General features: G+C 42.1%; 3 protein-coding genes across 16 annotated transcripts in view; 2 read left to right on the plus strand and 1 right to left on the minus strand.

Moving 5' to 3' along the window:
* Nucleotides 1-16,766, plus strand: part of LOC135510727 (ankyrin-2-like) — a 125,156-nt gene extending 108,390 nt beyond the window's left edge. For all 3 annotated transcript variants that reach the window (XM_064931880.1, XM_064931878.1, XM_064931879.1), the window contains 4 exons: nucleotides 12,699-12,782; nucleotides 13,026-13,190; nucleotides 14,947-15,135; nucleotides 16,659-16,766. In XM_064931880.1, the coding sequence (XP_064787952.1) occupies nucleotides 12,699-12,782; nucleotides 13,026-13,190; nucleotides 14,947-15,135; nucleotides 16,659-16,673 (453 nt within the window). In that variant the 3' untranslated portion in view covers nucleotides 16,674-16,766. The remainder of the gene's footprint in view (nucleotides 1-12,698; nucleotides 12,783-13,025; nucleotides 13,191-14,946; nucleotides 15,136-16,658) is intronic.
* Nucleotides 8,665-12,449, plus strand: LOC135511211 (uncharacterized). The gene is made up of 3 exons (XM_064932839.1): nucleotides 8,665-9,932; nucleotides 10,438-11,454; nucleotides 12,255-12,449. The coding sequence occupies exons 1-3, from the start codon at nucleotides 8,904-8,906 to the stop codon at nucleotides 12,447-12,449; spliced, it is 2,241 nt and encodes a 746-aa protein (XP_064788911.1). The 5' UTR covers nucleotides 8,665-8,903.
* Nucleotides 16,767-20,837: 4,071 nt separating the features above from the next.
* LOC135510728 (calcium/calmodulin-dependent protein kinase type II delta chain) overlaps nucleotides 20,838-26,651 on the minus strand; it is a 113,807-nt gene continuing 107,993 nt past the window's right edge. For all 12 annotated transcript variants that reach the window (XM_064931893.1, XM_064931889.1, XM_064931885.1 and 9 more), the window contains 4 exons: nucleotides 24,185-24,260; nucleotides 23,951-24,045; nucleotides 23,598-23,844; nucleotides 20,838-23,219 (listed from right to left, as the gene is read on the minus strand). In XM_064931893.1, coding sequence (XP_064787965.1) covers nucleotides 23,609-23,844; nucleotides 23,951-24,045; nucleotides 24,185-24,260 — 407 coding nt within the window. In that variant the 3' untranslated portion in view covers nucleotides 20,838-23,219; nucleotides 23,598-23,608. The remainder of the gene's footprint in view (nucleotides 23,220-23,597; nucleotides 23,845-23,950; nucleotides 24,046-24,184; nucleotides 24,261-26,651) is intronic.

Below are 26,651 nucleotides of genomic sequence, written 5' to 3' on the forward strand. Positions count from 1 at the left end.
CTCTCCAATACATGACCCCCAATATGTAGGAGAAACCTTTGCTAGTAAAACAGGTATGTTTGAGTATTGTGGGAGTACAATAGAGTATGTACAGAAATCAGAACTTCTAAGTCAAACGTTATCAAACGAGAGTGGGTTAAGGTCAGATTCTCCTGAGTCAGTGAAGTCAATGGATGAGCATAGATCTTTATCTCCAGACTCACCAATTCCACAATATTTACAATATTTCCCAGAACCAGTAATGTTTATGGCCGGAAGCAGACCATCGTCACCAGATTCAGTGAGTTCAGAAGAAATTGGACATATGCTATCTGAGGCTTTTTCCTTTTGGCAGAGACCAGGCTCACCAGATTCAATAGTATCTGTAGATGAATACAGGGCGCTGTCACCTGATTCACCCATACCTGAGTTTAGACCAGACTTACCTGAATCTGTTACATATTCTATTGGATATAGATCTTCATCACCTGATTCAGTGACTTCAGATATTGAATATGAACTTTTCATTTCTGAAGTATTCTTTATTGAATCAAGACCAGACTCACCTGAATCAATCGTGTCAGATACAGAGGAAAGACCCCTATCACCTGAGTCTTTATCAGAGTATTGCCCCATGTCACCTGAATCAGTCATGCTACTGACAAACGTCAGATCATCTTCTCCTGAATCTACAGCATCAGTGGATGAGTACAGGTGTCTGTCTCCAGACTCTCCTCTACCACACTACCTACAATATTTCCCAGAACCAACCATATTTATGACAGAAAGCAGATCATCATCACCTGCATCAATATTGTCAGATGAAGAATTTGAAAATGAGTTTTTCTTGTATGCCTCAATGCTTTTCGAAGACAGACCCTCATCACCTGATTCAATAGCATCTATAGATGAATACAGGACACTGTCACCTGATTCACCCATACCTGAGTTTAGACAGGCGTTACGAGAGTCTATCGTTTCAATGATTGGATATAGATCCTCATCCCCTGAATCATTGTCAGAATATGAAACAGAGTCTGAAACAGAATTCGCTCCTCTGATTTCTGAGATTGAAGAAAGACAAGACACTCCTAATTCAACAACATCAGTAGATGAGTTCAGAGCTCTGTCACCAGACTCTCCAGTACCCCAGTACACACAGCACAAACTACTACACTAGTGACAGGGAATAGATCAGCATCTCCTGAATCAATATGCTCAGATATAGAATCTGAAACTGACGTATTCTTACATACTTCAATGCTTTTTGAGAATAGACCCTCATCACCTGATTCAATAGCATATACAGATGAATACAGGGCGCTGTCACCTGACTCACCCATACCTGAGTTCAGACATGCAATACCTGAATGTGTTACATCTTCTGTATATGGATATAGATCATCATCACCTGAATCAGTGATTTCAGAGACTTCGGAAGTTGACGACATAACTTCTGAGGCTTTTGCATTTTGGCAGAGACCAGACTCACCTGAATCTACAGCATCAGTGGATGAGTATAGATGTCTGTCTCCAGACTCTCCTCTACCACAATACTTGGATTATTTCCCAGAACCAGCTCTGTTTATGGCAGGAAGCAGATCATCGTCACCTGCATCAGTATTGTCAGATGTTGATTGTGATCTTTCTGACATCTTCTTGACACTCTTTTCAGAGAGAGTAGACCCTCATCACCTGAATCAGTAGCATCAGTTGATGAATACATGGCGCTTTCACCAGACTCACCCATACCTGATTTTTGGCCGTCATTACCTGAATCTATTCCATATTTTATTGGATACAGATCAACTTCACCTGAGTCAATGTGCTCAGATATGGATTGTGGGACTCTGCCCTTAATGTCGTTATTCTATGAAGATAAACCCCGATCACTAACATCAGTATGGTCAGACAACGAATGTGAGCTTTCTGATATTTTTTCAACAATCTTCTCAGATAAAGATAGGCCTTCATCTGAGGCTTTTGCCTTTTGGCAGAGACCAGACTCACCGGAGTCAATCGTGTCAGATACAGAGGAAAGACCCCTATCACCTGAGTCTTTATCAGAGTATTGCCCCATGTCACCTGAATCAGTCATGCTACTGACAAACGTCAGATCATCTTCTCCTGAATCTACAGCATCAGTGGATGAGTACAGGTGTCTGTCTCCAGACTCTCCTCTACCACAATACCTACAACATTACCCAGAACCAACTCTGTTTATGTCAAGAAGCAGATCATCGTCACCTGTATCAGTATTGTCAGATTTGGAATATGAAACTGAGTTATTCTCATTTACCTCAATGCTTTTTGAGGACAGACCTGAGTCAGTAGCGTCTGTAGATGACTACAGGGCACTGTCACCTGACTCACCCATACCGGAGTTTAGACAGAATTTACTTGAATATTTTGTTGAATGTAGATCATCGTCACCTGAGTCCGTGACTTCAGATATTGAATATGCAAATTCACCATCAGAATCAGTCATGCGAGTGCCAATTTACAAATTTGTGTATGATGCAGATCGTTGGAAGCTGATCTCTCCAATACATGACCCCCAATATGTAGGAGAAACCTTTGCTAGTAAAACAGGTATGTTTGAGTATTGTGTGAGTACAATAGAGTATGTACAGAAATCAGAACTTCTAAGTCAAACGTTATCAAACGAGAGTGGGTTAAGGTCAGATTCTCCTGAGTCAGTGAAGTCAATGGATGAGCATAGATCTTTATCTCCAGACTCACCAATTCCACAATATTTACAATATTTCCCAGAACCAGTAATGTTTATGGCCGGAAGCAGACCATCATCACCAGATTCAGTGAGTTCAGAAGAAATTGGACATATGCTATCCGAGGCTTTTTCATTTTGGCAGAGACCAGGCTCACCAGATTCAATAGCATCTGTAGATGAATACAGGGCGCTGTCACCTGATTCACCCATACCTGAGTTTAGACCAGACTTACCTGAATCTGTTACATATTCTATTGGATATAGATCTTCATCACCTGATTCAGTGACTTCAGATATTGAATATGAACTTTTCATTTCTGAGGTATTCTTTATTGAATCAAGACCAGACTCACCTGAATCAATCGTGTCAGATACAGAGGAAAGACCCCTATCACCTGAGTCTTTATCAGAGTATTGCCCCATGTCACCTGAATCAGTCATGCTACTGACAAACGTCAGATCATCTTCTCCTGAATCTACAGCATCAGTGGATGAGTTCAGGTGTCTGTCTCCAGACTCTCCTCTACCACAATACCTACAATATTTTCCAGAACCAACCATATTTATGACAGGAAGCAGATCATCATCACCTGCATCAGTATTGTCAGATGAAGAATTTGAAAATGAGTTATTCTTTTATGCCTCAATGCTTTTCGACGACAGACCCTCATCACCTGATTCAATAGTATCTATAGATGAATACAGGACACTGTCACCTGATTCACCCATACCTGAGTTTAGACAGGCGTTACGACAGTCTATCGTTTCAATGATTGGATATAGGTCCTCATCCCCTGAATCATTGTCAGGATATGAAACAGAGTCTGAAACAGAATTCGCTCCTCTGATTTCTGAGATTGAAGAAAGACAAGACACTCCTGATTCAACAACATCAGTAGATGAGTTCAGAGCTCTGTCACCAGACTCTCCAGTACCCCAGTACACACAGCACGAAACTACTACACTAGTGACAGGGAATAGATCAGCATCGCCTGAATCAATATGTTCAGATATAGAATCTGAAACTGACGTATTCTTACATACTTCAATGCTTTTTGAGAAAAGACCCTCATCACCTGATTCAATAGCATCTATAGATGAATGCAGGGCGCTGTCACCTGACTCACCCATACCTGAGTTCAGACATGCAATACCTGAATGTGTTACATCTTCTGTATATGGATATAGATCATCATCACCTGAATCAGTGATTTCAGAGACTTCGGAAGTTGACGACATAACTTCTGAGGCTTTTGCATTTTGGCAGAGACCAGACTCACCTGAATCTACAGCATCAGTGGATGAGTATAGATGTCTGTCTCCAGACTCTCCTCTACCACAATACTTGGATTATTTCCCAGAACCAGCTCTGTTTATGGCAGGAAGCAGATCATCGTCACCTGCATCAGTATTGTCAGATGTTGATTGTGATCTTTCTGACATCTTCTTGACACTCTTTTCAGAGAGAGGTAGACCCTCATCACCTGAATCAGTAGCATCAGTTGATGAATACATGGCGCTTTCACCAGACTCACCCATACCTGATTTTTGGCCGTCATTACCTGAATCTATTCCATATTTTATTGGATACAGATCAACTTCACCTGAGTCAATGTGCTCAGATATGGATTGTGGGACTCTGCCCTTAATGTCGTTATTCTATGAAGATAAACCCCGATCACTAACATCAGTATGGTCAGACAACGAATGTGAGCTTTCTGATATTTTTTCAACAATCTTCTCAGATAAAGATAGGCCTTCATCTGAGGCTTTTGCCTTTTGGCAGAGACCAGACTCACCGGAGTCAATCGTGTCAGATACAGAGGAAAGACCCCTATCACCTGAGTCTTTATCAGAGTATTGCCCCATGTCACCTGAATCAGTCATGCTACTGACAAACGTCAGATCATCTTCTCCTGAATCTACAGCATCAGTGGATGAGTACAGGTGTCTGTCTCCAGACTCTCCTCTACCACAATACCTACAACATTACCCAGAACCAACTCTGTTTATGGCAAGAAGCAGATCATCGTCACCTGTATCAGTATTGTCAGATTTGGAATATGAAACTGAGTTATTCTCATTTACCTCAATGCTTTTTGAGGACAGACCTGAGTCAGTAGCGTCTGTAGATGACTACAGGGCACTGTCACCTGACTCACCCATACCGGAGTTTAGACAGAATTTACTTGAATATTTTGTTGAATGTAGATCATCGTCACCTGAGTCCGTGACTTCAGATATTGAATATGCAAATTCAACATCAGAATCAGTCATGCGAGTGCCAATTTACAAATTTGTGTATGATGCAGATCGTTGGAAGCTGATCTCTCCAATACATGACCCCCAATATGTAGGAGAAACCTTTGCTAGTAAAACAGGTATGTTTGAGTATTGTGGGAGTACAATAGAGTATGTACAGAAATCAGAACTTCTAAGTCAAACGTTATCAAACGAGAGTGGGTTAAGGTCAGATTCTCCTGAGTCAGTGAAGTCAATGGATGAGCATAGATCTTTATCTCCAGACTCACCAATTCCACAATATTTACAATATTTCCCAGAACCAGTAATGTTTATGACCGGAAGCAGACCATCATCACCAGATTCAGTGAGTTCAGAAGAAACTGGACATATGCAATCTGAAGCTTTTTCCTTTTGGCAGAGACCAGACTCTCCAGATTCAATAGCATCTGTAGATGAATACAGGGCGCTGTCACCTGATTCACCCATACCTGAGTTTAGACCAGACTTACCTGAATCTGTTACATATTCTATTGGATATAGATCTTCATCACCTGATTCAGTGTCTTCAGATATTGAATATGAACTTTTCATTTCTGAGGTATTCTTTATTGAATCAAGACCAGACTCACCTGAATCAATCGTGTCAGATACAGAGGAAAGACCCCTATCACCTGAGTCTTTATCAGAGTATTGCCCCATGTCACCTGAATCAGTCATGCTACTGACAAACGTCAGATCATCTTCTCCTGAATCTACAGCATCAGTGGATGAGTATAGATGTCTGTCTCCAGACTCTCCTCTACCACAATACCTACAATATTTCCCAGAACCAACCATATTTATGACAGGAAGCAGATCATCATCACCTGCATCAGTATTGTCAGATGAAGAATTTGAAAATGAGTTTTTCTTGTATGCCTCAATGCTTTTCGAAGACAGACCCTCATCACCTGATTCAATAGCATCTATAGATGAATACAGGACACTGTCACCTGATTCACCCATACCTGAGTTTAGACAGGCGTTACGAGAGTCTATTGTTTCAATGATTGGATATAGATCCTCATCCCCTGAATCATTGTCAGAATATGAAACAGAGTCTGAAACAGAATTCGCTCCTCTGATTTCTGAGATTGAAGAAAGACAAGACACTCCTGATTCAACAACATCAGTAGATGAGTTCAGAGCTCTGTCACCAGACTCTCCAGTACCCCAGTACACACAGCACAAAACTACTACACTAGTGACAGGGAATAGATCAGCATCTCCTGAATCAATATGCTCAGATATGGAATCTGAAACTGACTTATGCTTACATACCTCAATGCTTTTTGAGAATAGACCCTCATCACCTCATTCAATAGCATATACAGATGAATACAGGGCGCTGTCACCTGACTCACCCATACCTGAGTTCAGACATGCAATACCTGAATGTGTTACATCTTCTGTATATGGATATAGATCATCATCACCTGAATCAGTGATTTCAGAGACTTCGGAAGTTGACGACATAACTTCTGAGGCTTTTGCATTTTGGCAGAGACCAGACTCACCTGAATCTACAGCATCAGTGGATGAGTATAGATGTCTGTCTCCAGACTCTCCTCTACCACAATACTTTGATTATTTCCCAGAACCAACTCTGTTTATGGCAGGAAGCAGATCATCGTCACCTGCATCAGTATTGTCAGATGATGATTATGATCTTTCTGAAATCTTATTGACACTCATTTCAGAGAGAGGTAGACCCTCATCACCTGAATCAGTAGCATCAGTTGATGAATACATGGCGCTTTCACCAGACTCACCCATACCTGATTTTTGGCCGTCACTACCTGAATCTATTCCACATTTTATTGGATACAGATCAACTTCACCTGAATCAATGTGCTCAGATATGGATTGTGGGACTCTGCCCTTAATGTCGTTATTCCATGAAGATAAACCCCGATCACTAACATCAGTATGGTCAGACAACGAATGTGAGCTTTCTGATATTTTTTCAACAATCTTCTCAGATAAAGATAGGCCTACATTTGAGGCTTTTGCCTTTTGGCAGAGACCAGACTCACCGGAGTCAATAGTATCAGATACAGAGGAAAGACCCCTATCACCTGAGTCTTTATCAGAGTATTGCCCCATGTCACCTGAATCAGTCATGCTACTGACAAACGTCAGATCATCTTCTCCTGAATCTACAGCATCAGTGGATGAGTACAGGTGTCTGTCTCCAGACTCTCCTCTACCACAATACCTACAATATTTCCCAGAACCAACCATATTTATGACAGGAAGCAGATCATCATCACCTGCATCAGTATTGTCAGATGAAGAATTTGAAATTGAGTTATTCTTTTATGACTCAATGTATTTTAAGGATAGACCCTCATCACCTGATTCAATAGCATCTGTAGATGAATACAGGACACTGTCACCTGAGTCACCCATACCTGAGTTTAGACAGGCGTTACGAGAGTCTATTGTTTCAATGATTGGATATAGGTCCTCATCCCCTGAATCATTGTCAGGATATGGATCAGAGTCTGAAACAGAATATGCTCCTCTGATATCTGAGATTGAAGATAGACAAGACACTCCTGATTCAACAACATCAGTAGATGAGTTCAGAGCTCTGTCTCCAGACTCCCCAGTACCCCAGTACACACAGCACGAAACTACTACACTAGTGACAGGGAATAGATCAGCATCGCCTGAATCAATATGCTCAGATATGGAATCTGAAACTGAGTTATTCTTACCTCCCTCAATGCTTTCTGAGGATAGACCCTCATCACCTGATTCAATAGCATCTGTAGATGAATACAGGACACTGTCACCTGATTCACCCATACCTGAGTTTAGACAGGTATTACGAGAGTCCATGATTGGATATAGGTCCTCGTCCCCTGAATCAGTGGCTTCAGATGTAGAATATGCTCCACTCATTTCAGAGTCCTCCTCTGTTGAATTGAGACCAGACTCACCTGAATCAGTAGCATCATTGAATGGACATAGGTCTTTTTCACCTCAGTCACCAATTCCACTATTTACAGAGATCGCACTTGGGTCTAGCACAGTAGAAACAGGATATAGGTCTTCATCTCCATTATCAATAACATCAGACATGGAATTTGACTTGGTATTTTCTGACATTGAGGAAACAGTGTTGCCAACCAAAAGTCTCATTCCTGAGCATGTTTCCCCATCAGAAATATTGTCAATAGAAGCAACAGAACATAAACCTAAGGCTGCTTCATCAGGTTCACCTGTACCTGGAACAGCCATGATGGTAAAAGAATACAATCGTATGTATGACACAGAGCTTTGCAAGCTTATCTCTCAAATTCACGACGCCCAATATGTGGGAGAAACCTTCTTGAGTCAAACAGGCTTCTTGGAGTATACTGGGAGTAGCGAAGCAGAGACTTCTCCTGGTGAAGAAGACGTTGCTCAATGTAGCACAGACGTCAGTCCAGAAGCTGTACCTGGTCCACAAGTGGAACCAGCAGCTACCACTGAAACAGCCAAGATCGATCAGAATGTAGCTTTGACTGAGAGGATAGAGTGCATACAGACTTATCCAGAGGAGAGAGAAGTTGCTCGAGGTAGCACTGAGATCAGCACAGAAGTTCTACCAGATTGGCAAGTGGAACCTTCAGAAACTACAACTGAGACAGTCAAGATTGATCGGGATGTAGCTCCTACTGAGAGCGTTCCAAGCGTATTTGATATAGTTTTACCTGAATCACTAGCGGCAGAAGTAGTATCGGAGTGTACATTTGAAACAGGTCACAGATCAGCTTCCCCTCACTCCAAATCAGACTCTGGAGATGAATCGGTCATAGTGTCTGTATCGGAGACTGAGGATAAGCCTCTATCACCCGAGTCATTACCTGACTGCCGACCCATATCACCTGCAACACTGGTGTTAAAGGCAGGTGTTAGAATGTCATCACCTGAATCTGTGTTATTCGAGAAACAAGTTGAGAAGGATAGACCGCTATCCACTGAGTCTGTTGAATACAGAACCATGTCTCTAGAATCAACGATGTCAATGGATAAGGTTAGATCATCTTCACCTGAATCAATGCATGAGATCAATGACAATAGATCGCTTTCTCCAGACTCACCAATACCTAACTATACAAGATCAGGTGTGTCAGGTATTGATTCATGTAATATGGAGTATGCCACCATAGAACACAGGTCATCATCACCTGAATCCATGACCTCTGGCTCTGAGTATGAGCTAATGGTCATATCATCATCAGCATTAGAGAGTCGGGCATCCTCGCCTGATTCTCTAGAGTCAGTCGGCAGGAATAGACGGCTATCGCCTGACTCACCAGTGCCTGAGTTTATGAGGATATTATCTCAGTACTTCATGGAACCCCGGGCCCTTAGTGAGAGAACGTCTTCGCCTGAGTCTGTGTCATCAGACACTGTATTCATAGCTTTACCTGTAGATTCTTGGTCCGATGTCCTCAGAAGGCAGTCGTCTCCTGAATCAGGTGCATCAGATGAAGAGTTGAGTTTAGTTATTACAGGCACAGAAACAATGACATTTAAAGCAGGTGCGTTGAGTCATGTGACATCTGTATTAACGTCTGAGTGTGTCCCAATGTCGCCAGAAGAAAACACCGTGGGTGTTCCTCTGTTGTCAGTCCCAGCTACTAAATTTGAAAAAGAGCAGGGACAAATGAGCACGACAGATCAAGGGTTACCAAGGGTCAGTGGGCTAGTAGCAGAAATCGTTATTACATCTACGGAACAGGCACGGACAAAGCATGGTTCAGAACATGCTGAAACCATCCCAACTCCCCAAGCCACTATGGGTTTGGAAAATGTCAAAAAGGTCCAGAAAGATGTCCAGGTTAAGCAACAACCAGTGAAGGTCACGGACAGAAGTGAGGAAGAAGTAGTGGTCCTGCGCCTCAGTGCTGATTCAATAAAGACCCAGGATGCCCCACAGAGGGTAAGAGAAAGAGCATGATAAAGCTGACTTTGCACGTGCTATGGATTGATGGAATAACTACCAATTCTAATGGAGGATGACAATAACACTGTATGGTCGAAATGGATGTCTGGATTCACCAATGGGTTTGTGCAAAATGGAGTGTATCTAAGGAATGTGTGTACGATCACAATGCACTTAGATGGTGGGTGATGTAACTAACCGATTCTGACTCATTTGAGCTCTTAGTAACAGTTTGTGTGCAAGCATATTGCTATTACTGTGACATTGTTGGGCACTGTTGACCTTTATAATTGCTTGGGTTGCTCTCCAATGTTCTTGCAGTGATTTAAATGTGACATGGTGTTGTGGGAGAGAATTACTAACGAGACCTTAGTCAACCAAGTTCTCTCATGTTAGTGTGTTGCAGTTTATTGATGGGATGTTATTGGAGCATGCCAACTGACTTGCTGTAACAACACATTTGAAGTATACTTGTTCAAGTGATGTCAACATTTACTTCCAGGCTCTGTCTCAAACAGCCAAGGAAATACAGTTGAAGACCAGTTATGGGAAAATGCAAAGCAAATTAGAGTCTACCTTGGAACCGGAAAGTACTTTACATGAGCAAAAGGCAGTATTAGACTTGAGTCAAGAAACAAGCATATCAGGTCTGGTATCACCTAAACAGACAAAGACAGCCGCAGGCTACAAACCTCTGATATCAACCCCATTGCAGATCAGTGAACAATACCCTTTCACTACCCATAGAGCAGTGACACCTAAACTAAAGGTACTTGACTCTCAGGAATTCTCCGACTGGAGTGAATTTACACAAGAGGAATTTGAGGAGACTCATTCGGGTGAGTTATTTTCGCCGATGTCGAGCCAATTCCTGGTGCCACCAGATTACGAGGCCCTGTTTTCCGGATGTCACTCTCTGAGAGTCTCCGAGTGTAGCCAGTTGTCCCCCACTGATATGAGTCCAGTTTCTCCAGTCTTCAGCGACCCTCAGTCAGATAAGTGTCAGGTCACAACCACCAACCTGATGGGTCCCGAGTTCGATTCCAAGTCTCCTACACCTGGATCTGCAGAAGCCTTTGAATTCTCGCCAGACTTTAAGCGAGTGATCGGCGAATTTGAGAAAACACTCTCTTCATTTGGGCCAGTTGTCCAATCAGATCCCGCCCAAGAAAATTCAGACCTGGAGTTCTTTGACTGCAAAGATGATTTCTCAGATTTCTCAGAGGCAGAGGACCTGGAGCCAGAGGAACCTGAGGTCCTCTACCACATCGAGGAGCCTCCATCCCCAACCCCCTTCTGCAGCACTCTGGAAACGGGCTTCCTCAAAGGAAGCCCTGTATGCAGCGCACAGTTCCTACGGGTGGATGACCAAAATCGCTTCTCTTTGGGTAGTGAAAGTCTTGGGGACTATGGCATTTATGACGGACCAGAAAGTGAAAGTGAAACTGTACCCACGTGTGAGGAGCTACCCTCCAGGTCGCAGGCAGGGTACGATGATGATGAATACTCTCTGGAACGGGTAAGAGGTCAAGCATGACGACTGCACCCTTCCCTGGCTTGTGTCCCAGCTTTGCAGGCTGATTGCAGTGTTGCCACAGTCCAGAGAGGACACAACTGACTCAAACACAGAGACTAATACAAGAAGCTTATGAGTGGTGTGTCTGCATGTGTGCATACTTACCAAACAAAACACACCAGGTCAAAACCACGTCAAAGTGGGGTTACTGACCAACACAATGGAATAATCATGTGACAAAAGCCTGATCGATAATGATGATGCTTAATTATGAGAATGCTTTTTTGCTGTGTTTGCAAATTCTTCTTATATTTTCAGCTAGGTTATCTGGTGCAATGAAGAGTACATACAAATATATTCTGTAACATTTTTGTGAAATAATTACCTTCACTGTCACTGTCAGTACTTCATATTCCACATCAACATTCCATACAGACGTGCTTGTCTGCCGCTTTGACCACCAATTCTTTGGATTATCGTGGCCATATCTTGCTTGGCTGGTTTTGTTGGAAATTGTTGTGCAACTGTGCCTTCTCTTCATCTTCCATCTCCACCGTTTTATAGAACCTCTGTCATACTGTATATTTTTTTCTTTGCATTTCTATCAGGTCTACAATAGCCTACTTTTGAATGCCTTTTCGGCATCCCTATGAGAGCAAAGTAAAGAGCCAAGAAAGAGAAAAGAAGGAACACTTGCCTGTTGTTCTGTGCCTGCAGTAACAGTGCCTGAAGTAACTAAACAAAATGTGTAACCATGTTATACTGATCTACGGTGGCCACAATGGCTGTGTGCTGTCTCTCAGGAGATAAATGAGGAGCTAGGGTTGCTGTCATCGGATAGCTCAGAGGAGGAGGTGTTGACCACCAGGGTGGTCCGACGCAGAGTTATCATCCAGGTATACGGCTATGAAGGAGCATGTGGGGAAGTGGGCCCTGCCCTAGTGTGGTGTGATGTGGCGTTGGGGTTAGATGGGAGTCGAGTTTTAGCTTGTGGGTAGTTTTGTTGCTGTGCTACACTTCACCTCGAACGGTTGGGTCATTTTTCAAATTTGGATTTCTATTTCATTCTGCACCCTCATATGCCATATCGTTTTGTTGATTAAACCTTTATGGTCTTAGATAATGATTGAAAACGGTTTATTTCCTTTTTGAGTGGGTTTTACAATGTTTAAACCGGGTTATTCTGTGTACTTGCTGTGTATTTGTTCAGGGTCAGTTGTATGACTGTGTATCTCTTCTCTCTCTAGGCGGATGATCTGCCAGACATCCCTCCGCAAACAGTGACAGAGGAACAGTACATGGATGAGCATGGAAACCTGGTAGTCAAGAAGGTAAAGGGACCTTTTGCATCTACATTCACTGTATAACAGACACTTAACTCTAGAACACACCCCGATTTACAGCAGATCTCAACTACATGCTGTAACTGCTATGGAACCGTGTTTGTCAATTGTAAAGTCATCCAGTCTCCTCAGGCAAATACTGTACGTGTGTTTTATATTACATGACCTAGTCATGCAGCTCCGTGCTCTACCAGTGGTAACTTTCCTCTCTTTCTGGTCTCTTTCCCCCAGATCACGCGGAAGGTGATCCGTAAGTACTTCTCTCCAGACGGCGTGGAGAGAGAGGAGGTGACGGTGGAGGGATCTCACCAGGAGATGGTCAGTGTGGAGGAAGGAGACGGCTTCTCCAAGGTAGTGAAGAGGACTGTGGTCCGGAGCGAGGGAGATCAGACCGAGGTCAGTCTGTCTGTATGTGTGTCAGCCTGTTGTCTTTGTGTCTATAGACTTTGTTTGGGGTCAATATTCCAGTATTTCTGAAAACGATTGTGTATTACAGGGTTTACGTATACTGTGGATATTATGATGTCACAAGGGTGTCTGGGCCTTAATGTGGAACTGACATTGTTTTAACTACTTTGTAGATATGGGGAAAAAAACAGAATCATAATATCAGTTTAACATATACAACTTCTAGTTCATGCTTCAAAACCAACTTCACAAGAGGTTTTCAAAATTCCATGTCATAATTCATTGTTGGCAAAAAATAGATGGATTCCGTTCAATGCATGATTCATATAATTCCCCAATAAATTTCTTGGTAGTCTTAAAAACTATTGCTATCAGGTTGTAAATCACAGCTGCCTGGTACATTGTTTGCTGCCTTCATTCAGGATGCGCTATTTCAGTTTCAATGACTCAATATTTTGACCAAAAAAAACGGACGACTGACGCTAAGGCTGGGAATGTCAATACAATCATACTAGCAAGGGCAATGATCACAAGTCAGTCATAATGTGGCTAATAGGCTAGCGCATGTGTCAAACACAGCTGAATAGGACACACAAGCGAGAAATAAGTGAGTCAGTAGTTGAGTCATCTACTTTATGAAATTACAGCCTGGTGCGCTCGCATCGGCGAATTCAACTTCAATTGCGCTGCTTTCATGTGTGCCCAGAGAGAAATGTGCGGACACATGCCACAGTCTTAGCTAGGCTACTAAAATGTTGCAGCCTGGCTTCGATTTTTAAAGCTTGACAATGAATAACCCAAAAACAAAAAAGGTGGAAGAAAACACCATGCAAAGGAGGAACATGTAGGCCTACGACAGCAACATGGCTGCCAGATAGAACACAACACCTCCCATAACCCCCTGTGGTAGGTCACTTGGCCAATTAAGCAGATGGGTGAGTGCCATCCTATTCAGCTATTTCTGTATCTATGCTATTCTATCCTGCGTATCCGACAGATATACTCAAATATTCTATCAACATACTGTCCACAATGTCTACACACCCCATCACACACAAGCATATCGCTATATCTGCAATAAGATCTGCTATAAATGTGTATACGACCAATACAATGTGATTTGTTTTTGGTTAAATTGGCAGCACCTGGGAAATACTGTACTGGGGATTTGACATAAGGAGAGAAGCAACAAGCTCTCCAAAGCTCCATGGACATTAATGTTTGAATAAAGTACATTTGACTCATTTGGTGCTTAGAGTAAGTCTCATTGCTCTGACAGAGTCTTTTGACCTGAATGTATTTTTAGATTTTTCCATTAAAAGCCTTATTTTACCTTGAACCTGCTTTCTGAGCCCTACACATGGGTGCTATCTAGAACCTTTAAACATTATTTGGCTGTCCCCATAGGAGAACCCTTTGAAGAACCCTTTTTAGTTCCAGGTAGAACCCTTTTGGGTTTCATGTAGAACCCTTGGTTTTACATGGAACCCAAAAAGGTTCTACCTGGAACTAAGAGGGGTTATACCTGGAACCAAGAAGGGTTCTTCTATGGGGACAGCTGATTTTTTTCTAAGAGTGTATGTGCTGAGATCCCTTGCCTATTCATTGTCCGTGTGTAGTTCGACTACACCACACTATATAATGTGTCCATAATGACTGTATATCCTTACAGTGTGTACTGTATAATCAAGTTTTGTAATCTACTGTATCAGTGACCTTTGAACCCTGTGTTTGACCTCTCCAGTTGACCTTCTTGGAGCCCTTGGCCCTGGGGGCCACCACGGCCTCCGACTTCGAGTCAGAGCAGGTGCAGGGCCGAAAGGTCAGCAAGGTGGTCAAGACGACGGTGGTGAGGGGCGAGAGGATGGAGAAGCAGACGGGTGACTCAACGCTGGCCGCAGACCTCCCCTCGGCCAAGGAGGACTTTGAGAAGGTCAGTCGTCAGGGAGGGAGAGTTGTGACAATGCCAGGAGTGTCTTTTCTACCTCAGTGGCTCGAGCAGAGCAGGTTGATATTAGCAATACTGTGCCTTGAATATAAAGATGAATGCTTCTTGACTGTAACATGTTCTTTAGAAGCATGTCTGTTTTGAATATGTCTTGTTAAAAACCTTATTGAACGCCAGCTTGAAGATCAACCCTAGGACCAGAGACACTGGGTTTTGGTGTTTGAAATGTTCTTTTCCTTGTTCTGTCACTTCCAGGCATTGAGTTATGCTGGAGGCTTTGGAAAAATCCAACTTCCTCATTTAGTAGAGAAAGAGGTTGTGAAGGACGACGGTTCTGTGGTCAAAAGGTTTGAGAACAGAATGGGAGTTCATTCATTGACACGTCCATCTTTGTTTGGACATTCCTGTTGGTTTCCTGAGTGATTTATCTGAACGCATGGTGTGAATACAGCTGTGGTTGTGCTATATGACCAACACCCATGATTGTTGTAATGCCAAACAGGCCATGGCATTGGCTATACAGCATAAACATATCAGCAAGCAGGTTAGTGAATACCTCCCCTCTATATCTTAACCATAACTCTTAAGCACACCGCAGATGCTTACATTTTGACATGGTGATTTGAAAGGTAAGTTAGATGAATTTAGTTTTTTTACAACCAGATCTCTATTTTTTTATGTAAATGGCATGTTATAGATGGGTCCAGACACTTATTGTGCGGTTTCATTTGTTTTTGTGAAATTTACCCAAACCAGGGATTCATTTCTTCATACTCGTTGTGCAGTACGGGGCTAGAATCTATGCCAAGGCACATTGAAGATGTTCTGGTGGCTCGTGGCGGCCAAACGCCCTATTAAGCCACTTTATGTTGGTGTTTCCTTTATTTTGGCAGTTACCTCTAGCAGCAGGCTACACGGAGAAATGAACAGCTGGATAGGGGAAATAGCTCAAGTCGTACAAATATGAATATAATGTTGCGGATAAAGTTCATAATGACATAATTTCATGTGTACAACATGTAAAGACCTGCTTCCCTAAATTTCTAAAAGGACGTATTTGGGTGTTTTTGGAGAATTTGTTAATGTTTTTTCAGGGCCCCCGTACTGCATAACGAAGATGAGGAAATTAATCACGGGTCAGGGTAAGTCTCTCAAAAACAAGGAAAATCGCAAAAAAAAAGTGTCTGGAACCTTCTATAACATGCCATTTCCATCAAACATTTAGATATGTTTGTTAAAAAAAAGCTTACTTCTCCTTTAATCATAGGGCCTTTAGTCACGGGGCTTGTGTGATGCGTTCAGATTACTCATGTGTTCCTGATGTTAGAGCGTGGTCTAACATGCATGATGTGTTTTAATCTGAGAAAATGATGGTCAACAGCGTTTTGGTCAACCTACAAACTGCAAGCCTGTCAATGAAGCGCTTTGACAGGTTGTTTGAAAAGAATTGTCTCACCAAGCCTAATAACCTCGAAACTCCCTCCCTCCCTCTCCCATTCCATCTCCAGAACCCAGATGCGTAAGTCTCGTACCCAGAAGAGGACTGTGGTGAAAGACGCCCAGGGTAAGCATGTGCTCCTGGAGCGGCTGGACGACACCCCAGAGACCCTGCAACCCGACGCCCTTCGGCAACACCTGCACCTGCTGCTCCAACGCTATTGTGCCAAGGAGGAGGAGGAAGGAGAGAAAGAGGAGGAAGGAGAGAAAGAGGAGGAGAAGAGAAAGAAGAAGTGATGGGCTGATTTGATTTGCTGGCTGAGTTGTTCTTCTTCCCTTTTGGCCCTGACCCCCCCCCCATGCTACATAAGCCCCCTATCCACAAAAAGCCTATGAAGTCTTGTTAGCTCACCCCTGATCTTTACCTTCCACACAGACATCTCCCGCTAAAGACACTGGATTGCGTTTTTGTTTTGTTTGTTGTTTTTTTCCCTTTTGTGGCAAATAATGGAACACTTTTTGTTTTTGTTATTTGTGCTTTCACTTTTTTGGGGGGTCGTTTTCCTTTTGACTTTTCCTGTTTTATTTGCTCAATTTGTGACCAAAGATAGTATCCCCTTTCTCGTCGGGTTACTTAGAATAATATTTGGTCGTTATCCTTTTTAGGGGGGGGGTTCTTCTAGTTTTTGGCTGCTGTGGTACTATAAACAACTACGCAAACAAAATGCAACAAAAAGAAAACAAAAAGGGAAAACGAATAAAGAGGGGGCACCTCTGACATTCGCCTCATGCACAGGCATCTTCCTAAAGGAACGATTGTAAACATTTGTAAATAAAGGAGAAGAAACATGCTCGGACTGGGAGAAAACGAAACGAACAGCAATTCAAAATCATTTATTACATTTTCCCCCCACGGTACATGCTGTACACGTATGTGTACCAATCAAAATCGCTCTTCTGCTCTGAGGTGAAGGGTCATAACAAAGTTGACACTTTTCGCCCCACTCGGAGTCACTTGTCACAAAGAGTTTTGGAAAGATACTGTAAAAATTGAGGAAATTCCATATTCTTTCATCAAGGACAAATACGTGATCTGAACCAACATTTTACCGAAGCAAATCACCCTCATATAACCCTGCACTACAGTTCTGTAGTGCTGCGCGATTAAACGAAATGTTGGTTATTTTTTGTTTTTTAAACAACTATTTGACTGTCGGTTCAATTATTTGAATTCCATTCAGTTTGGGTTTTGTCTGAGCTCAGTGTGCACATTGCGCTGTAATTTCTCTTGCAATAAATCAGATCATGCCTGAACTGTGCGATGTAGTGGGGAGTTGTAGTTTCCAACAGGCCAATGTTCTTTCTAGTTTAGCAACGAAAACATGATAATTAACTACAATGACCATAATCCATTGCACGGCTACTTGCCCATTCTTCCGTGATCAACGGGGGGATACACAGAGAGCAGTTTCTTCACAAGGTATCTCTACCTGAAAATACCTGATGTAAGTGATTAATACAGTAGTTAGTATTCAGCAGTCATTAAAGTATGCCTTATTTACTTTGAAAAACTACTAAAATAGTGATTTTGTCGGACAGAGAGAGAGATGATGACTTGGAATTAAATAATAAAGTCATCAAATAAAACAAATGTAATATACACAACAAGTTAAATAGTTTATTAAAGCGGCAATCAGCAGTAGAAACAATTACAAAGTGTGTCCTCCCCAACCCTGTTTTGGTAAGAAGCTGAGGGATGGAAAAATGTAACCTCTCTCAAATGCATAGATAGAATTATGGATTCAATAACTGACTATCCATGATAAACACATTTTTTAACCATGTTTTGAGGCTATATAGTGCTTGTTTAAATTTACATTATTTACAAAGGTTGGAAGTAAACCAAGCTTATATTTTAGGGTTCTGATAAGGTATGACAGTTGAACTAAGCTCATGAGACATTTATAAGTTATATTCTTCAAGAATCATTGGGTACATATCAGTCATTTATAAGTCCAAAAATGATCGTAGAAACTGATGATTGCCCCTTTAAAAGTAAAGTAACCTGAGAAACTGATGGCTAATAAGTGATAAGCTGTAATGGTTTTATTCTGTGTTGTTGCAGCATTCAAACCACATAATGCATAGTGCATTTAATGTTTCAAAATGTAAATTGATAATCGAACCGAAACGACCTCAGAATGCAATAATCGCTCAGCACTCCAGTTCTGTTTTACAAAGGTAGCTCAAGCTGGTTAGGTGTGCGATGTGTCGGCTTTTTTTGACCGGCCCTTTGACCACACACTTTCAGCCCCCACTCCCATGTACTGTCATTGTGTATCTTTTCCTTCACACTATATCTATCCCTCTCTGTTTCTGGCTTTCTGATGTGTTCCTCCTGAGCAGTGCATCAAGACTGCTGCCACCTCTGTGCGTGTGAACGCATGCGAGTGTGTGTTAGTCCATAGAATCCTCACTGACATTGGGACCGGCCATTTGCGATCCGGAATGTTCTCGTTTCTTGTCTTTCGTGTTTGAGCACTTATCCGAAATGACTGCGCCTATGGGTCAGAACACTAGGTACGTCTCCCCCCCCCCCCCAAGCTTCAATCGTGTTTGACATCTCACCCCCTGTTCATTTTACCCCAGTGGTACATTACTCAATATGAATGTCTACAGTAGCTTTGATTAAGCCTGTTAAGATTGTACAAGTGAGGATGGGGACAGAGGGAAACACCACAGAGACAGTGTGGTGTAGTTGTTTTGTTTTATTTGCTGTTGATTGGATTTCTTCTGTTGGTATCAAATGGTATCAAATAAATGGGGATAATCTCAAAAGATTGGCACATCTGGTTTTTGACAGATTACTTTTGGTCTGATCTGCTTCCTGTTAACCTGTGATGGTACCGTGGAGATGGAATATCCTTTATGTAAACAACAAATGGCTTTGTTTAATTTTGATCAGTAGATAAACCCAATAGATATGCTCTGAATATTGCTAGAGCCTTTTCAAATGCATTATTTCTCACTCAGTGGAGTTTTCCTTATTTAATCTCGTCTGAGGGCAGCTATGTGATTGGTTGGAAGGCCTGGGGGAAGAGCTTGTGACAGGCGAGCATCAAGTAAGAAAGGTTAGGGAGGTAAGTCGGCGGATGGATAGATGGACGAACGTTAAACGCGGGTTGGGACACTCAAGTTCCCTGGTTTGAATTTTAGGCCTTGTTTTCTAACCTTACATTCGAAAGTTTCTAACCTTCATTTCGAAACTAACTTTCTTATTTTACTTTCTAATGTTAACTTCACATTTCTTGCCTGATAATGTATTTTGACTGGTGAGATTGAGGGTTGGTGCCTTGGTGGCAGAGGATGTAAAAGCCTAAACTTACTGCCCCCAGAAAAAGATCCACTAAAATACCCCCCCCCCCATGCAATATCAATATGAATTTGGCTCCCCACAGACTGATCAGTTTTCTGGAGATTACATCTTTGTGTATTTTCATTTTGATTCAGACTTTGATTTCTATATTTATTTATTGACTTCCATCCGTGCTCTTCCTCTACTCGACTTTGTGGAGACGTGAGAGTGTTTTATGCGTGCGTTGGTGTGAGTGCGATTTGAAGATGAGAGTTGAGATGAAACAAGGGAATTGCAATTTCAACTCTTTGACCGATAAGTTGCCGGTGTACACAAGGCTTCACTTAAATTCTGAAATGGTCTGGAAACCATGACTGAAACAAATACAGAAACCAAAACAGAACCGACATGGATGTACTGTAGTCCTGGGCTGGCTGAAATCATTGTTGGTGTCATTTGCAGTACGAACTATATCGATGTAACAATATTACGGTTCCTCACTTTGTCAATTTACTTTGTGTGAGAAAAAGTGAGAAATAAATTAAACAAAAGAAATCTGTCAAACGTACCTTTGATTCGATGAATCCGCATCTTGTTTCCATGGTGATACTATTATACATATATATAAATATCTATGAGGGCATGTATTAGTTATGAAATGAATAAACAGGAAGAAAAAAAACAGAATTGCTGACATGGCATAGCAGCTACAGTCTGTACGTGGCAGAAAATAAAATTGTACATGTGTCAAATGTGTATGGAGTGGTTGTCATGCTTCCTAACCAAGCTACAAAGGGTTACCTTAGAGATTTAGAATCAACATTTTACAGTGATTCATTTTGCCTTAAATCGAGAGCTAACGCATCACAAACAATAAACAAGCATGGAAATAAGACATTTGGAAGAAATCACACATTTTATTAGTTATTTTTTAAACATTTAAACATCAGTCCTTTTCCCTCATAGCAACAATATACACTGTGTCCCATAGTGCAGTTCAACTTAACAAGTAATTCCCTTACATATCCATTGGCAAAACAAACAAACCCATTTAATAAATCTCTACCAACTAGGAAAAACTGACAGAACAATGTGATTCCATACTTGAGAACAGTCTCACTTCTCCTCAGTATAAAACAATGTGATTCCATACTTGAGAACAGTCTCACTTCTCCTCAGTATAAAACAATGTAATTCCATACTTGAGAACAGTCTCACTTCTCCTCAGTATAAAACAATGTGATTCCATACTTGAGAACAGTCTCACTTCTCCTCAGTATAAAACAATGTGATTCCATACTTGAGAACAGTCTCACTTCTCCTCAGTATAAAACAATGTGATTCCATACTTGAGAACAGTCTCACTTCTCAGTATAAAACAATGAGTGTTGCTACTTGTCAAAGAGAGTAATTAACACACAGGGACACATCAGTGGTAAAAGGGGGAAGTAAAAGGCTCTTTATTTTCTTCCATGGGGGGGGGATCAATCGTTCCACCGATATGCGAGGACTGGAAGAAATGATCAACAATAATCCAAGAAGGGACAACCTATCAATTCAACAATATAAAATTAAGAGAAAAAAATAACCAATAAAATTCACATAATTATCATCATGATGAAAATATCATTTGACTTTAAAACAGTGTTCCATATGTCATACAATGGCCTTGAGTAATATACGTGGACATTATATCCACAGTATAGTTTTACATTTCATCATTGAGATTTCAGTTCTCACCTGATGATGTATAGCCAAACGCCTATCATAGCAAAACATAGGTACCATTTTTCCCTTAACATAAATTGTCAATTGAAATTCCCAGTAATCATACTTAATATTGAGCCAATTGAGAACAAGTGAACTTGAATTGTCAACCGATTGTAAACTAAGCTAATGTTTAAACAGTTTAATACTCCACAGAGTTTAAGCGAAGCTATAGCGATTCACTCAATCACGAGTCTATACATCACCACAAGAAGCAAGCTCATGTTTTGACGTTCACTTAATGTTCTCATAGATTTTTATAGCCATTTCTGCACAAAAAAACTGACATTTAAAAAAAGGGGTTAACAAACTGCGATATGTTGGTCACTGTCCTGTAAAGCTTAACTGATATCACTTTTGTCATTGGGACCTATGTGCAATACTGAGATCATATGAATGCACTCATGAGTTTGTCAGTTCACCGCATATCCCAGACCCTGATAATATTGGAAAACCAAGCCGTATAGAGTGCAGTCCGTAATTACTGGGACAGTGAAGCATTTTTTCTTCTTTTGGCTCTATACTCTATACCCCCCCCCCCCCACACACACACACACACACACACAGATTATTTTGTGCCCAATATAAATTAAATGGTTAATAATGTATTGTGTCATTTTGGAAAATGTTTCTAAACACTTCTGCATTAATGTGGAGACTACTATGATTACGAATAATCTCAAATGAATCGTTAATAATTATGAGTAAGGAAGTTAGACACACAATATCATACCCTCCCCCAAAATACTAACCTCCCCTGTTATTGTAATGGTGAAAGGTTAGCATGTGTTGGTATGACATTTGTTCGTCTAACTTTCTCACTCATCATTATTCACGAGTCATTCAGGATTATCCTGTATACAGATTTAAGTGAATTTGTCTCAATACTTTTGGTCCCATAAAATGGGGACTGTGTACAAAAAGCGCTGTAATTTCCAAACGGTTGAGCCGATATGGATGAACATAACGTCAAATTAAAGCTGTCAGTCTGCACTATAAACTTCAGCCACGATTTCAAAAGAAGAAAAAAATGCTTCACCGTCCTAATAATTACGGACGACACTGTATTACTGTATATTATTTAAGATTGAAAATCTCTCAGATATATCTCATAAACCCACAAATTTGCAAACTTCACATATCGTCAACAACTCTGGCATGTACTCTATTCATTTTCCTATGGCATTCAAACTTAAAACATGTTTAAAATTAGGAAATTATTGTATTAAAATAAAAAATATATATATGTTTCAGTCATAAATGTCCTGCGATGAGACTGAGAAGAATGGAACAATGCGATAAAACACCAACATTTTCTCTATAAAATTATATCGTCAAGATTGTTGTTTCCTTTTTATATTTTACAAGAAAAATCTTCAGTCCAGCAGCGACGATATGTAAACAACACTCAGAGGGCGAAGTTGTAGCGATGGGATTGGGCGAGGATGTCACACACTTAGTAGGCAAATTCTGCAGGTCAGCTGACAGCTGTAGGCTAGGGGCTCCTCAACTGCGACAGAAAGATAACATTTACGCATTTTACACTTGCTAATTAGTAACTTGCATTGTAAGGTAGAGAAAGACCAAAGCAAAACCAAAGCAGACCAAGCTAGCTACATAGCTCCAGGATGAAGCAGGTTGGGTGGACTAAGCGCACCTAGTCACCTACCTTGACTAGACTAGGGATGATCAGGGCTAAACCAGAATAAAGGCAGACCACACTACACACATTAGCAGGCTAGCAGCTACATGGCGGAGCGGATCAAGTTAGAGATACAGGACAGGGACCAGGTAGGGGATAGCAGGGCTAAAGCAGAACCAATCTAGCTACATAGCTCCAGAATGACTGGATAAAGCAGGCCAGGCCAGCACAGGGCTATAATCCCACCTCCAGTCAACTTATTTGGCGGGCACCGTGGGCGAGCCGGAGCGGTGGAAGTGGATGTTCTGCCACTTGGCGTCGCGGCGGTGCCAGATGCGGGTCTCCTCCGACTGCATGGTGCGTGGCATGCCGCTGGCGTCCATGTACTGGGTGAGGCGGATGTAAGCGATGCATGCCGCGTCGTCGCCGATCAGATGCACGTGGGGGTTGAGCAGGATGGTGTGGACGGGCCCTTGCTTTCCCCTGGACAGAGCTGGATGAGAGAGGCGGATTGGAGGGAAATGGATAGAATCAGCACACAATCAAGGTCATTAAAGCTTCTACAGTCATTGGTGCGTAATGGGATGCAGGGGCTCTACCGTTCTCAAAGTAGAATCTGTGGAAGTCGGTTCCCTCCAATAGGTTTCCCAAAGCCTCTGGCTCAAAGGATGTAAGCCCGGGATCACAGATCTTCCTGTGAGACAGAAGTGGAACACAAACAATTACGTTTTCAAATGGTGCAGTGTTGGCATATGGATAAATATCTAGATTGTAGGTCCTCTGTATGCAATCGCTGTTGTAGATCACTGTAGGTAAAATACAAGATCACTAACGTATAGGCTTCAAAGTCTCCATTGTTGATGGCCTCAATCAGCTGCTCAGTCACTTTGATGATCTCCTGCTTACGAGCTGAGAGGGGGAGCGAGAGAAGAAGAAAAAAAAACATTTCCACATGTTGCCACAAACCTAACAGTGAACTGTCCCACAACCGTAGGCGATTCGAGTAACACACCTCTGATGTGTTAAGTAATCAAGGGAGTGAATTAATCCCTTTAGAGCAGTTTGAGGGATTTACATTAACCAAAGATGCACCATTGAGAGCATCCTGTCGGGCTGTATGACCGCCTGGAATGGCAACTGCACCGCCTGCAATAGCAGGGCTCTCCAGGTGGTGCAGTCTGCCCAACGCATCATCGGGGGCACACTGCCTGCCCATCAGGACACTTACAGTACAGCATCCGAGGGCATCAACCACCTGAGCCACAGCCTCTTCATCCCGCTATCATCCAGAAGGCGAGGTCAGTACAGATGCATCAAAGCTGGGACCGAGAGTCTGAAAAGCAGCTTCTATCTCAAGGCCACCAGACTGTTAAATAGCCATCACTAGCCGGCCTCCACCCAGTACCCTGCCCTGAACTTTGTCACTGTCACTAGCCGGCAACCACCTGGTTACTCAACCCTGCACCTTAAAGGCTGCTTCCATATGTACATACTGTAGACATGGAATCACTGGTCACTTTAATAATGTTTACATACTATTTTACTCATTTAATATGTAAACTCAGCAAAAACAGAAACATCCTCACTGTCAACTCCGTTTATTTTCAGCAAACTTAACATGTGTAAATATTTGCATAAACATATCAAGATTCAACAACTGAGACAAACTGAAAAGGTTCCACAGACATGTGTCCCTGAACAAAGGGGGGTCAAAATCACAAGTAACAGTCACCAGCTGCATTAAGTTCTGCAGTGCATCTCCTCCTCATGGATTGCAACAGATTTGCCAGTTATTGCTGTGAGAGTGTTACCCCACTCTTCCACCAAGGCACCTGTAAGTTCCCGGACATTTCTGGGGGGAATGGCCCTAGACCTCACCCTCCGATTGAGATCCAGGCTCTTCGCTGGCCATGGCAGAACACTGACATTCTTGTCTTGCAGGAAATCACGCACAGAACGAGCAGTGTGTCTGGTGGCATTGTCATGCTGGAGGGTCATGTCAGGAGGAGCCTGCAGGAAGGGTACCACATGAGGGAGGAGGATGTCTTCCCTGTAACACACAGCATTGAGATTGCCTGCAATGACAACAAGCTCAGTCCGATGATGCTGTGATATACCGCCCCAGACCATGACGGACCCTCCACCTCCAAATCGATCCCGCTCCAGAGTATAAGCCTCAGTGTAACGCTCATTCCTTCAATGATAAAAGCGAATCCGGCCATCACTGAGACAAAACTGAGACTCGTCAGTGAATAGCACTTTTTTCCAGTCCTGTCTGGTCAAGCGACGTTGGGTTTGTGCCTATAGGCGACATTGTTGCCGGTGATGTCTGGTGACGACCTGCCTTCCAACAAGCCTACAAGCCCTCAGTCCAGCCTCTCAGCCTATTACGGACAGTCCGAGCACTGATGGAGGGATTGTGCGTTCCTGATGTAACTCGGGCAGATGTTGTTGCCATCCTGTACCTGTCCCGCAGGTGTGATTTTCGGATGTACCGATCCTGTGCAGGTGTTGTTACATGTGGTCTGCCACTGCGAGGATGATCAGCTGTCCGTCCTGTCTCCCCGTAGCGCTGTCTTAGGCGTCTCACAGTAGTGCAATTTATTGCCCTGGCCACATCTGCAGTCCTCATGCCTCCTTGCAGCATGCCTAAGGCACGTTCACGCAGACCCTGGGCATCCTTCTTTTGGTGTTTTCAGAGTCAGTAGAAAGGCCTCTTTAGTGTCCTACGTTTTCATAACTGTGACCTTAATTGCCTACCGACTGTAAGCTGTTCGTGTCTTAACGACCGTTCCACAGGTGCATGTTCATTAATTATTTAAGGTTCATTGAACAAGCATGGGAAACAGTGTTTAAACCCTTTACAATGAAGATCTGTTATTTGGATTTTTACGAATTATCTTTGAAAGACTGGGTCTTGAAAAAGGGACGTTTATTTTTTTGCTGAGTTTACATACTGTATTCTAACCATCCTATTCAACTATTGCTGTATATACACACACACACAATTATATCCTACATATTCTACAGATATACAAAATATTCTATCCATAATGTCTATACATCCCATCGTCCTAATATTTATATATTTATTAATTCCATTATTTTACTTTTAGATGCGTGTTGTGAACTGTTAGATACTACTGCAATGCTGGAGCTAGGAACACAAGCATTGGAAAAATAAGAATGGCGCCGGAGGAGATAGCTGCCGTTTTACGGGCTCCTAACCAATTGTGCTATTGTGTGTGTTTTCTTTTGTGTTATTTATAACTTATTTGTACATAATGTTTCTGTCTCTTA

The sequence above is a fragment of the Oncorhynchus masou genome, chromosome 23 (genome assembly GCF_036934945.1).
Source record: "Oncorhynchus masou masou isolate Uvic2021 chromosome 23, UVic_Omas_1.1, whole genome shotgun sequence".
Lineage (NCBI taxonomy): Eukaryota > Metazoa > Chordata > Actinopteri > Salmoniformes > Salmonidae > Oncorhynchus > Oncorhynchus masou.

Coding starts and splice junctions, on each gene's coding strand:
- LOC135511211 (XM_064932839.1), top strand. CDS start 8,904: ATGTCATCACCTGAATCTGTGTTATTCGAGAAACAAGTTGAGAAGGAT. Junction 9,933..10,437: donor CCCAGGATGCCCCACAGAGG/GTAAGAGAAAGA, acceptor ATTTACTTCCAG/GCTCTGTCTCAAACAGCCAA. Junction 11,455..12,254: donor ATGAATACTCTCTGGAACGG/GTAAGAGGTCAA, acceptor GCTGTCTCTCAG/GAGATAAATGAGGAGCTAGG.